Below are 13926 nucleotides of genomic sequence, written 5' to 3'. Positions count from 1 at the left end.
CCTGATTTGATACAGTTACTTATTTGATACACTTTTGATATAATTATGTATCAAATATGTATGAAATGAAAGGATACATTTCATTAGCTACTTTTTTGATACATTATCTTGGCATTTGATACACTTTTGATATGTATAAAATGTGTATGCAATGTTAATTTGATACAGTTTTGATACCTAAAAGTGTATGAAATGAGGGTTCCAATTCAAAGCCTTTTATTTCATACATTTTTCATACGTATCAAAAGTGGTGTATCAAAAGTGTATCAAATTTCAGCCAGGGTTGGGAAGATTAAGAGATACACTGTGAAAAATCATTAGGTATTTAGATTGTACACAAAGTAAAGCCAAGCTGTATTAAAAAACTTTTCTTACCTGTGCAAGAACACTTCGACTTCAGGACTGATGGTAACTTTATTGGCGTTGACCACGAGTCCCAGCATGACTACAGCCAATACACCGGAAACCCCAAAAATCGACTCTCCTACGTAGAATACCACGTAAGTCATTGACAGCGTTATGGTGATTTCAACCAATGCATCATTGAAGACGTGTGATAACCAGAAGGTGGCTACCTTGCCCATAACAGCGCCCCAAACAGTACCTCCAATGGCTACTTGAATGAATTGTAGGAATACATCAAGAGCTGTGTGAAAATGATTGAGGAATTCCAAAAAGGTTAGTACACTCTACCCAGTTGCATAGAAACTGGGGGCAGGGTTATAGAAATTCTGGCTGCTTAAAATAGTAATTTTATGAAAAATACTAGAAATACTGACATTTAGGGCGCGTTCTCACTATGCCTGTTTGATACCAGGACGTGGACTCGATCCTACATCGAGTCCACTTCCAAGCATAGTGAGAACGCGAAATAAGTGGTTTCGATCCTACATCCAGGATGTAGCATCGAGACCACCTCATTGAGGTAGTCTCGTACCTAGGATGTGGTATCAAACAACATAGTGAGAACGCGTTTACAAGTGGACTCGATCCACTTATACCGGAAATGTTGTATGCACAACCTTGACGGCCATCGTTGTACTATTAGGCCTATACAATATACATTATATAATTTTTCATGATAACATTTAAACATGCATTTTCAACTTAAAAATTCGTAGCTGGTATTATAGAACAAATTTATACGTGCTTTATTTCATGTAATTTACAATATTTATTTTTTATGCGGAAAAGTCAGGGGAAAGTGGATATACACGGAGTCACGGACGTTCGTTCGTTCATAGATTTTGGTTCGTTCGAGATGCTTGCCGTAGCTATATAGTTTGATGAGCAGCATGCTTCTCGTGCAGTGTGAAAACAACGGCATCGCGGCAAGATACAGATTTTATCCAGTTTCAGAATTAAACAAAACGACATTGGGCTTTACAGTATAATACAAAAGGATATTCAGGTGTAATATTCGTTTTTGAGGTGTATATTTTGCTAGACTGAGTTAAAATTACCAAACTATTTTTGATGGTGATTTAGAGGTTGTGTTGCGTGTGAATCGGCGTGCTTGACCAAAATCAGACTATGATAACAACCCGGCCTATGTATTTCTCTAATTTTACACATATAGGCCTATATAAAATAACAGTTTTTAGAGCTGTTTATTTCAGATCTTTCCAAATACATGCATATATATTGATTTGTGCTGTGTGTTCGGCTCAAAACATGCATTGGAACAGAATTTGTGACGTCATGGTCATGCATTGAAGTGCTTGATATTATAACATCCGGGTAAGTGGAGTCGATCCTACATCAGCATTTTGGTGTTAGTGAGAACGCGAAATCAATGTGGACTGAGTCCACTTGTATGTGGACTCGGACCTAGGTACGAGACCCCGTGTCTGTAGTGAGAACACGACCTTAGTTTGATAATGGTTGCTCTATTTTGCTCTCCATGCATGATAACATGTTTAATAATACAAAGATTTCTTGTCATCATGTCATAAAATGTTGATTGATAAATTAATGATAATTGTTGTTATCCTAGTATTTTACCCAGTCCAGAATTTCTAGTCTTTATTCTGTCCCAGGAGTAATAAACCCAGAGTAAACCATTTCACAAAACTTTATAAAGCTTCATAAGTCATCAAATAGCTTGTAACTTATGACCAGTCGTAAGTTCCATTTCACTAAACTTACTTATGAATGGTACTCTTCGTAAGTAATAGGGATTTACTACACAGACTCTTCGTAAAGTTACATCTAGTATTTAACTTTATGAATGATTACTTGAGTTATGAAAGGTTAATAGTTTAGTGAAATGGACCCCAGGAGGATGAGAGTTCATACAGCAAATGGCAAATTTAGGGTGCTCTGTTTTCCCCCCCCCCCCCCCCCATATACACACACCCCTACACCCCCAGCAATGACAAAATTAAGAGACTGGCACTAACCTGTTTGGTCTTGATGAGGATCAGCCATTTTATGAAAGACATCAAAAACAACAATTGAGCATCCATCGTTGAGCAGGGATTCTCCTTCAATCAGAGTTCCAAGCTGCTTTGATGCACCTGATGGAACAAATAATAATCAGAAACTTTCGTCATTCTCTTCTTGTTACCCAAACCGGGATGGACATGGGGAATAAGCAGAGGAGAATAAAAAAGCGCTTCCAGAGCTCGCAAGGAGAGCAATCCAAACTGAACTTGTCTGGAACGATCTAGGAGAAAGGTTCTTTATTTGTGGTTTATTTTGAAGGTGCTAAATAGTGGCTTTCAATTTGTGGTAAAGATAGCACCCTGGCGATAGCACTGGCTCAGTGACTATATTAAATTGCTGTAAACCTTTGACGAGTGCGTACTTCTGCGATGTTGACAGGCGGATCTCACAATGCGTACGACACATATATGGCAGAATTAACAACATTTACGATGTGTAAAATACATATACTATATACTACGTGTCATAGGCATCTGTCAACATCACAGAAGTAGTACGCACTCGTCAAAGGCTTATATAACAAAATACTGTTTCCAGGATCTATGCAGCTGGGACATTGAGGAACTAAGCCATGAAGTTCTATAGTCTGTCTCGTCTCAAGATGAGAGTAACGTTAATGTTAGTTGGATTTTGCAGTGGCAGATTCTAATCAGTGCATTTATGCCCCCCCCCCCCATTTATGTGGTTGTGTCGCCAGTGTATGGACAAATTTCTACATGTGTATATATATGCCTTGCGGGATTCGATTATATATGCGCGACTCAAATATGCCACTGTGAAATCCAACATGGCGTTACTCTCAACTTGAGATCCAAAATAAGGATGCTGCTTCATCTTTAGCAACACAATTTTATCTTCATGCATTGGTTTCATAAAAACAGACAAATTTCCAAAAATATCTTACCAAGATCTTTGAGAAGTGCTACTACAGCAACTGGATCTGTTGCACTCAGGATAGAACCAAACATCATGCAAACCATGAAATTCCAGTTGTAGCTAAACACAAATTTAGCAAGTACTGCAGTTAGAACTGTAGCAACCAGAAAACCAAAGATGGCTAGGATACACACCTGAAAATGGGACCAACATAGATGGTTATTATTTTTTGTTTTCTGTAATACGCTTAATATTTTGTGATTACAAAATTTGATGTGCTTGGGGTGATGACAAAAGAGATGGAAAACACACAAAACCTCATAAACAAACAGATACCGTAACAAACTTCAGCTTAGTGATGCTTTCATTCACAAACAAGTACAAGGATTGACAAGTAGTCAAAAACTTGTCATAAAATTGTGATGTGAATTTATATACACTGGTGAGTCTAGAAAATCATATCATGAGCGTTTACAATGAAATGAGTAATACTCATTTCATTGTGCCAAACGCTCATGATATGATATAGGTGGGCCAAAAAACGCCTTTTTTCTCGGATCGACTTGGAACTCTCGGAGAATTTTACTGGGGTACATACTAGTATTGTGCTGAAATATCAGTAATATCAGACATGTTTCGCTCAGGCCGTGAGATTTTCACAAAATCCCTACTTTTTGCTATTTCTTACTGTATAACTCTATATAGAAATCAGTAGAAACAATCTGGGAAAAGTAGGCATTCAGATGCCATCCTAACCAATATTAAACACTTTGGGTAGTTTGTTTGGACCCTCTAGAACATCACCAAATAGCAAGCCGTCTCCAATTGGTTACCATTATTTTGCTAAAGACACCCATGTAAGTCAAATATTAATGATATTTGAGTTGCTATATTAAGGGGTAGGGGTAGCATTATGGAGAATTTCCCCAGTTCTTCTCAGTCAAATTTCCCAAATGCGGTATTGTTGCATAGATATGAACTGCAGCATTGTCAAAAAAAAATGCTATATGATTTTCGGTTATCCATGTTTTGACCAGAGGTCAAAAGGTCACATAGCCTTGAAAATTACTACAAATCAGGCGTCACATGACCCTTTAACCCCTGGTCATGTCAGAGCTGCTCTAAATTCATATCTCATGTATTGTTTGTACTTTTGCAGTTCATATCTACCCAACAAGACCAAGATTGTGAAATTTGAATCAGTAGAACTGGGAAAATGCTCCATAATGCTACCCCTACCCCTTAATTTAGCAACTCAAATATCATCAATATTTAACTAAATACAGGTCTATAGCAAAAATTAATGGTAACCAATTGGAGACTGCTTGCTATTTGGTGATGTTCTGGAGGGTCTAAACAAACTACCCAAAGTGTTTAATATTGGCTATGATGTCATCTCAATGCCTACTTTTCCCAGGTTGTTTCTACTGATTTCTCTATAATAGAGTTATACAGTAAGAAATGGCAAATAAGTAGGGATTTTGTGAAAATCTACTGCCTGAGCGAAACATGCTCCGATGTTACTGATATTTTAGCACACTAGTAGTATGTACCCTAGTAAAATTCTCAGAGAGTTCCAAGTCGATCCGAGAAAAAAGGTGTTTTTTGGCCCACCACTTTATACTCATTGAGTATAAAGTAGCAAGTTGGCAAGTTTCAAGACATCCTGGCTGACTGAGTTGATTTCTATTTTGCAGAGCGCACCAGTTCTGTTCAAACCAGATGTACCTGTATGTCTGTATGTCCTTTGTAAATGGGGGCACAATGGGCCATTCACAAAGGAAACAAAGACCACCAATGCAGTAGTGAGGGCGTTTCGAAACTACCAACTTGCGACTTTACGTTCATTTCGTGGTGGCAGGTCACATTTATTCTTTTGATCTATGGTCCAATTTTTTGTTACCAATTCAGCACATTGGCCTGCTCATTGGTCAGATTACCAGGAATTCATGTTCTTTTCTATGAACTGAATATCATTTCAGCTCAAGAAATATTATTGTTACTCACCTGTGTTAGAGATTTAACAAATGTGTGTACATCCATGGCAAAGGCAGACTCGAATAGGAGAATGGGTAAAAATATGTGCAGTAGCAGGTGTGGGTCCATATGTGCAGCACCATGGGTGTAGTCAGCGGCTGTGAGGGAGTAACGGGATAAAATACCGAGCAAAAAGCCCAACACGAGCAATACAACAGTGTATGGCAGTGGGACGTTCTTGAGCATGATGCGGACGAGAGCTGGATGTGAGGTTGGGTGAAAAAGAAAGAGATTAATTATGACAATGGTTCTTTACGAGTAATGTAGTAGGAGCTTTGGTATGTAGTCATTTTTGAATTGACGCTTGTCCCTGATCTTCAAGGGGCATTTCATAATCCATAGCATCATCTCCCAACTTTTCTGAAAAAAAAAAAAAGATTTTTATACCACCGGAAACCTTTGGTTACATAATGTTTGTGTGCATACAAGTTCACGTGCAGACTCATTTGCTTACTCAAAAAATATTTGCTTACTAAAAATATGTCAAATTTGTATTATTGTTCTGTTTAAAACAAAACAAAATTATAGCACCCCAGCAAACACAAAACGTTTTCCACATCATTCGCAAAAGGTTATAAAAGGTTGTCAGAAAACGTTTAAATGTCGGGTTATATAAAGTTTATATTAAGAGTATAAAACGTTTTCATAACCTTAAAAAACATTTTTTGATAATCTACTGCTCAGCAAACAAAAATGTTTTACAGAAAACATTTAAATGTCGGGTTATATAAAGGGTATAAAAACGTTTTAATAACATTCCAAAAATATTCTTGAAAACATGATACAAAACATTCTAAACAGAATATTATTTTGGGGTTGAAAAAATATTTTGCGAACAATGTTTGCCCAAAATATTTTCAATAACGTTTTAAAAACTTTTTCATGACCTTTTTATAACCCGACATTTAAATGTTATTAAAAGGTTTTGAAAAAAACATTTTAAGAACATTTCTGTGTTTGCTGGGTTCAAACATTTTAACATAATGTTATTTAAGTATTGACACAATATTTGGCAAAAATGTATGTAAAAATAGTTTACAATAACATTTTTTGAAAACATTTAAAAATATTGTTGTAGTGTGTTTTCATACAAAACGTTTTAAAACGTTATCATGGCCTTTATATAACCCGACATTTTAATGTTATTAAAACGTTTTACCTAAACCAAAAGCCAAAATATAACTTATTTAAAACGTTTTTAAAACGTTTTGTGTTTACTGGGACAGTGGCAAATGGAGCAATGTTCTGCCAAAACCTGTAACTCCAAAAGCTTCTATAATGTTAAATATGTACAAAACAGCAGCTTTTGGAGTTAACAAGGTTTTACCAGAACAGTGACATAATCATGCATAACTCAACACAATATTTAAATCAGAATTGCTGAAATTTTGGGAATAAACCTTTTTTGTGGATATCTACTCAAACATACCATAAAAAGAAGATGCTAGAATCACAACATAATCATTTAATCGTTTAGATTTTCAAAGTGATATATTTTGTTATGTACGGTACCTCAAATTGTTGTTTCCTTTGCCTTGTCACAAATAAGGCCTAAAAAATTGTGTGATTGGCGTTTAGGCCCGACCCTTACTTAATTGTTGTTTAAAAAAATAAATAAATAAAATAAAATAAAATAAAATTAATTAATTTTAAAAAAAAAAAAAAAAAGTTCCAAAGCATCTGTCAAACGAAACTTACAGCTAAAAAATGTTTTTATGTTACGCCAATCAAACAATTTTTTTTTAGGCCTAAGGAAAATAAGGTCATATTTTCAAATTGCTGGTGTCTTAAAATACTCCTCTTGACAAAACAAATACCAAAATGATTTGTTTGTTATCTATTGCTCAAATGTGTTGTATACATAACAAACCTGTGAGGGCAGATGGGGTCTGACAACAAAAACTGCACCTTCAAATGAATTAAATATGTTCAGATTTCGTATCTATAGAGAGGAGTTAAGGGATCTAAAATGAGCGTTTATTGCGTTTCGACAGTATTTTTTGTGCGACATGAGAGCACCTCAGACCTATCGAATTGCATTCTGAATACGAAGCATGTCTTTCTGATATCAAATAATTTTCATTTTTGAAAATCACAATATAATACAAATTTTATGACAAATTATAAAAATTTGATATTTTTCAAATTTTGATATATAACAGTCCTCGAAGTGAATTATATAAATCTAATGATATATTCTTAAAGTGTATGTAGCAGGACGAAAAAGCCGACGGTCAATTGAAAATTTTGACCTTTCATATTGAAGATATGGATTTTTTTCCCAAAAAGACCTAATTTGTTTTGGTGTTTTGGGAAAAAAAATCCATATCTTCAATACGAAAGGTCAAAATTTTCAATTGATCGTCGGCATTTCTTCCCACCTACATACACTTTAAGTATAAATCATCAGATTTATAAAGTTCACTTCAAGTACTGTTAAATATCAAAATATCAATTTTAATGATTTGCCATAAAATGTGTATTAAATTGCGAATTTCAAAAATCAAAATTATTTGATATCAGAATGACATTCTTCGTATTCAGAATGCAATTCGATATGTCTGATGTGCTCTAATGTCCCAAAATAAATACCGTCCAAACGTTCATACCCCAGCCCTTAAGGCCTCTTTTGAGACCAATAAATCGGATCATTTTTAAAATTTGACCTCTGTGCAACAGGTTAACATGCCATTATTTTGAGCTTGAATATAACCTGTGAACTATGCACCCTAAAGCAACATGTGTGATTTCTAACAAAAGGCGCTGGTTCCCGTAGTATTCCTCATTCAAACCAATTCAATGCACGACCTCCGAGTTACCTGCATGACTTTGGCGGGCTATTTTGAAACGGTGATGGTTGCACATGCAGGTACTTATTTTGAAAGTCCTAAACAAGGTATAGCAGCCGCTGATAGGATATGCAGCTTACACTAGAACACGGATAGGCCTAACCTCTATTATACCTATAATAGGGGCTATTGAAAAATAAATGGCACCAAGCCCTAAGGTTTATAACAATTTGAGATGTGATGTGACCAATGTAGTAAAAAAATACACCAACAACGGAACATCAAGTTAGTCTAGTACTATAAAAAATGAAATAAACATTTTAATACATTCTTGCTTTGCATTTAGTTATATTTAAAATTCAGTACGTGTATTTAGGACTACATCTCTTGAATGATTATGCACCTTTGTCACTCGTCATTATAGACCTGTCATTATATAGCAGTGCAGTGTGGGGCCAAACTGTACAGCGAGCGATACAACTTACACCTAATTATCACATGTCATGAGCCCAAAAAGTGTCACAGGAAGTGGACCAAGTTGACACATGCATGCACACATGGGATAGGGGAGTTGCAGTTCGATCTTAGGTGCTCAAAATAAAAATTGTGATTTTTAATTTTGTATTAGGCCAAAAAAAAATGTTTGGTTGCCCTTAGGCCTCAGCGACCGACCCAAAATATCAGAAATCTTGGGTCGGTTTTTTTTTATTAAATCACTTTTTTAGAAGAAATCTTAAATTTGGACAGTATCAAGGACATTTTAATTATACTTGTTATTCACTCATTTTATTTATTAAATGCATATTTGATTAAAAACAGGCAGTATTTCCATTTAAATTCACTCCAAAATCGCACAATTTTTTACCATAAAATGATCAAGCATTTGTCAATGCTTGCCTTTTCAAAATGGAGGAAAAATGAAGGAAGAGCCCATGAAAAAAAAAAAAAAAAAAAGGATCGACCTACCGACCCTCCAAATTTTTGTCTTGGAAGAGCAACCAAACATTTTTTTTTGCCTTAAATTGAGGCCTACTGACACAATTTGGGCATTTTCCCTCTTTCTATACATGCCCTACCTACCTAATATTTAATTTTTAAAAAGCACAAAATTATGACGCGTTTACCTAGTGCTCAAAACTAAAATAGCCCCACTAGGTCTAGATCCTTAAAATGGAATAACAATTTCAGCTATGCCATGATGTAACTACGCTACGGCTATTGTGGCCTATACAAGTCTCAAACTTAACTTTGTCCTGAGTTGACGGAAAAACGAATGCCCAAAATTTATGGTCTGCTTGGTCTAGGCCTACTTTCTGCGACACATTGCGGTGTGCCAGCAGCCAGACATATCAGGGAGTGTGAACATTACTTTTGCATAACACCTAATGACTAACGCTTGCCCATACCCCCCATGAGTTGACCGTTTGTTCTGGTTCCGATAAACTGTTCACTTTGTATGCCTGGCCTACTGAGGATTGAAGATTGGTGTTAGATTGCTCCGATAGATTTTTCCCAAATTTTCCTCTCGATTGCAAAAGTCTAATAGCCTATTCCACCACAGAATACGACTGGCGAAATGTGCAAAGTTGAGAAATAAGACCTACAATCTTGGAAAAAAGGTAGGGCCTACTTGGAACGCTTGGCACACTCGATCGAAATGCCGTGCAGAATTCCGGCGTCCTTATGATCATGCAAAAGACGTAGCCTATATATTGTGTTTGGGAACAAAAATGACATCTACAACAATGATTTACTCTTCCCCTCTTCCCATCAATCAATGTTGGATCACATTGGGATGAAGACATTGGCATTTCGGGGAGAGAGTGACTGATATTTCCAGTTCTTTACACGCATGCACGCAAACGTTCCACATATCCAAGACCTATTTCAAAGATTGTAGGTAACCCTACCCCTAATTATATTAGGCCTAATTGCTTACCTCCACAAACACAGCATCCAAACAGAAATAAGATGACATAAGGAGGGGGCGCGTGTATCTTTTTTTCATGTTCTGTGTCCGATGCATTTCCTTCGTGATGCTCATATTCAATCACTTCTTCGCCGTGAGCGTCAGTTGCTTTTACAATGTCAATGCAATGACAACTGATACTGCATAAAATCACTGTCAAGGCCACAAAGGCTTTCAACCCGGGTGGTTGTAACATGGTTACTGCAATTCCTAAGATCAAAAGTGAAATTTCTTCTTCATTTTTAACATTTTACATCGAAGAAATATTGTAAACTCAAAATTACTGTCAAATGCCCAAAGACAAGGCCATAAGATCAAGAAATAATGGAACAAGGAAAAGGCATCTGCGACCTCATTGATGTGCGCTAACGCTATCAAATTCAGCGCGTAAAGCGAAAGTGTTTGGAACGGATTAGCGCGACCGATTACGCCGAACGCGTAAGCGCTAAGGCGCAACTTAAGGGTACATAACACAAAATAGCTTTCCATAGACTTTACGTGCAAAATAGGGGTCACGTTTTAGGCCATAAGTCGAGTTACGTCTTACTTTGAAATATATATTTGATATCATCTTAATCAGAACAAAATTCTGCATAACTTATCTGAAATGACACAACATTTTAGGTCTACTTTTTGAGAAAAATAGCGCTATATAAAAAGGCCCGATTTTGTTTACGTCCGACTGCTAACCGCGTTTTGACCTAATGATAAATTCTTAAAGTGTATGTAGGTGGGATGAAAAGCCGACGATCAATTGAAAATTTAGACCTTTCGTATTGAAGATATGGATTTTTTCCCCAAAAGACCTATTTTTTTGTGTGTTTTGGGAAAAAATCGATATCTTCAATACGAAAGGTCAAAATTTTCAATTGATCGTCGGCTTTTCATCCCACCTACATACACTTTAAGTATAAATCATCAGATTTATAAAGTTTACTTCAAGTACTGTTAAATATCAAAATATCAATTTTAATAATGATTTGCCATGAAATGTGTATTACATTGCGAATTTCAAAAAATCAAAATTATTTGATATCAGAAGGACAATCCTCGTATTCAGAATGCAATTCGATATGTCTGATGTGCTCTAATGTCCCACAATAAATACTGTCCAAACGTTCATACCCCACCCCTTAATCAGAACAAAATTCTGCATAACATACCTGAAAATGAAACAACATTTTAGGTCTACTTTTTGAGAAAAATAGCGCTATATAAAAAGGCCCGATTTTCCCGTGTTTACGTCTGACTGCTAACCGCGTTTTGACCTCGTGTGTTCATGCGCTCATCGTCGTAAACATCACTCAAATTTTCGCGTTTTCTGTTCAAATTAGAAGAGATCACATTCACAAGTTCTAGCAAAACATTTGCAACACTAAAATTGTTAATATTGTACCGATTTTACATAATTTTTATGCAAAGTTGGGACTATAGGCATGATAAACTTTTGCCGGAAACCGCTTCACAGGCGGATTTAGTGGTATGAACCCGTAATTAGTGGTATGAACCCTTAATTGACATAGTAGGTATGTCACAGTGGCTGCTCTGTGCATGCAAGCATAACAGTAAATTGAAAAGCGCGCGCATCAAAGTTGTTCAATTTTGGCACACATCCATGTCGAAAAATTAATTTTCTCATTATGTGCTATTTATCTCAGTTGTTTGAATTTTTAATATATGGTGTGTGAAACCTTTCTTTGACTACCATCGGGTTTAAAAAAAATAAATTTTGCTTCGTTTAAGAGCTACTACCTGTTTTTATGGATTGTTGAAGATCCCTCATAAATCAATAAATAAAGACTTTTTGAAATAAAAAAAAACCTACCACCATTTAGCTGAAATACTAATCTTTCTTAACATGTAAATTATTTCCGTCGACAACGAATGGCACACTTGAGGAAAACGAGTTGAAATATATATATAGGGAATAATATTACAAACCACAATAGCTCTAGGCCATTGTGTGTGTCCAAGGCCACACCATTTTTGTATACACGGTATAGTTGAATGGCGGTTCCTTTTACCGTTTGCCCTCCCATGTTAATCCAGATAACAAAATGTTAATTTAAAGTCTCATTGCAAATGAATTTTTATATTTACTTTTCGGATTTGGCTTTGAGCAATGGTGATACATACCATGTTTACAGAAAAAAAATGAAAATTCTATTCCACACCGTCAAAATGTCAAACTTTGCATTTTTTGTATAAAATTAAAGTAATTAACTGCAGTTTCTTTATTCAACATCATAAAAGGTTCATACTTGACAAATCTATGATGAATGAAAAGACTTTCATTAAATATTGAAAAAACCCAAAATTACTCATGTCTAATTTACATAATAATATCATGAATACATAATTAGCTAATTTGCATAAATAATTGCTTTTTGTGTATTTTTTGTTATCAATTGAAAGAACTTTGTATACATATGTGTGCAAAAAAAATCCGCACCCTGATACCGTGTACGGTTTTATATTGGCATCAATTTTGCATATTAATTAGCTGAACTTAGTCATTTTTTTCAGCTTTAATTTGTCTGCAGATTGGCCGAAGTTGCTAAAATAGTATATTTGGTTAATTTATTATAATTATTTAATGATAGATTTTTAACTTTTGTTTTCTTTGACGAAGTCAGAAAAGATAGGCATTTATCCTGTGGTACTTGAATTAACGCTGCTTTTTCAAGCATGTCAAGCAAGCGTCTCCATATAAACCTTCTAAATTTCGAAATTTGCCAATTTTGTGATTATAGCCATTTGTGGCAGATTTCCATTCCATTTATGAGCATCCTAAAATTGACACTACATCACAATGCATTGACCGATTTCAATTCCGTTTTTTGATTTTTGATGCTTTAGTGAAGCTTATTCATGTAGAGACATTAAATAACGTGTTTTTGCTGCGCTTATATTTGAGCTGATATGCCTATTAGTAGTTAGGCCTACACACAAAAATTGATAGGGTATTTTTTATGAAAAAATTGTCCTCATTTCCCCGTGAAATAGCCTAGGGGGCAAAATTCAAAAGCTTCCTTGAAATGGTAAAAATAGGGGTATTGTTTTCGGAAAAAATGTCCTCGATTCTCCGTGAATGATAAGGGGGTGAAATGAAAATGCGTCCTCAAAATGATAAAAATGGGGGGTATTTGGGGAAATTATCCTTGGGGGACATTTTCAAATCCTGGAACGGTCCTACGTCCTACCTTTAAAAACAAACTGAACCCACCGGGTCAGTGTCCCCCCTCTGAATATTTTTTTAGTCAAATTTGACAAGTTTCTAAAAATGACTAGGCCTATATATTGGGTTTTCCGTCGTCACCCGATTCGACTCGACTATTGCGCCTCTTTTCAACCCGTGCGTACTCCGCGTCGTGCTCGGCGTTGCGTTGCAGACATCGCAGAGAACGATGCGTGTTGTGCGTGTCAATGCTATTTTTGCGCACCGGCGATAACCAGGGCCACAAAATAAAGAAAACAATGTTTGCTGAGCGCAAGAAACCGCTTAATTAAATACACCAGGCACAAAAAGAAACTCGTCAGTTATATTCTTCCTTGCTGTTCAATAACTTGATAATTTTAGATTATTCTGAAATATACATGTTGTTAATTGGACTTTGCTTTCTCATTTGACACCCTGTTCGTGAAAAACGAACAAGAATTGACCAAGATATGCGCTTCCAAAGCCTCAAACCCCAAAATCAAAAGTTGCATTTTCAACGATTTTCAATGCGAACGCATCGTTGAATTGCACACAAGCACCACGGGCCAATCAATAAAGCACACAGTGTAACAGGCACAATTGAATCG

At 35.8% G+C, this 13926-nt stretch overlaps 1 protein-coding gene across 1 annotated transcript in view; it reads right to left on the bottom strand.

Annotated features, from left to right (window-relative positions):
* Nucleotides 1–10315, bottom strand: part of LOC140167411 (sperm-specific sodium:proton exchanger-like) — a 30201-nt gene extending 19886 nt beyond the window's left edge. Inside the window, exons 1-5 of the mRNA XM_072190717.1 lie at nucleotides 10090–10315; nucleotides 5332–5561; nucleotides 3353–3518; nucleotides 2403–2519; nucleotides 376–646 (exon numbers count right to left, since the gene is read on the bottom strand). Coding sequence (XP_072046818.1) covers nucleotides 376–646; nucleotides 2403–2519; nucleotides 3353–3518; nucleotides 5332–5561; nucleotides 10090–10315 — 1010 coding nt within the window. The remainder of the gene's footprint in view (nucleotides 1–375; nucleotides 647–2402; nucleotides 2520–3352; nucleotides 3519–5331; nucleotides 5562–10089) is intronic.
* Nucleotides 10316–13926: the final 3611 nt, after the last annotated feature.

The sequence above is a fragment of the Amphiura filiformis genome, chromosome 13, assembly GCF_039555335.1.
Source record: "Amphiura filiformis chromosome 13, Afil_fr2py, whole genome shotgun sequence".
In the NCBI taxonomy this organism is placed as follows: domain Eukaryota; kingdom Metazoa; phylum Echinodermata; class Ophiuroidea; order Amphilepidida; family Amphiuridae; genus Amphiura; species Amphiura filiformis.
Note: the sequence above shows the minus strand (reverse complement) of the source record. Positions and strands in the feature narration are given on the sequence as shown.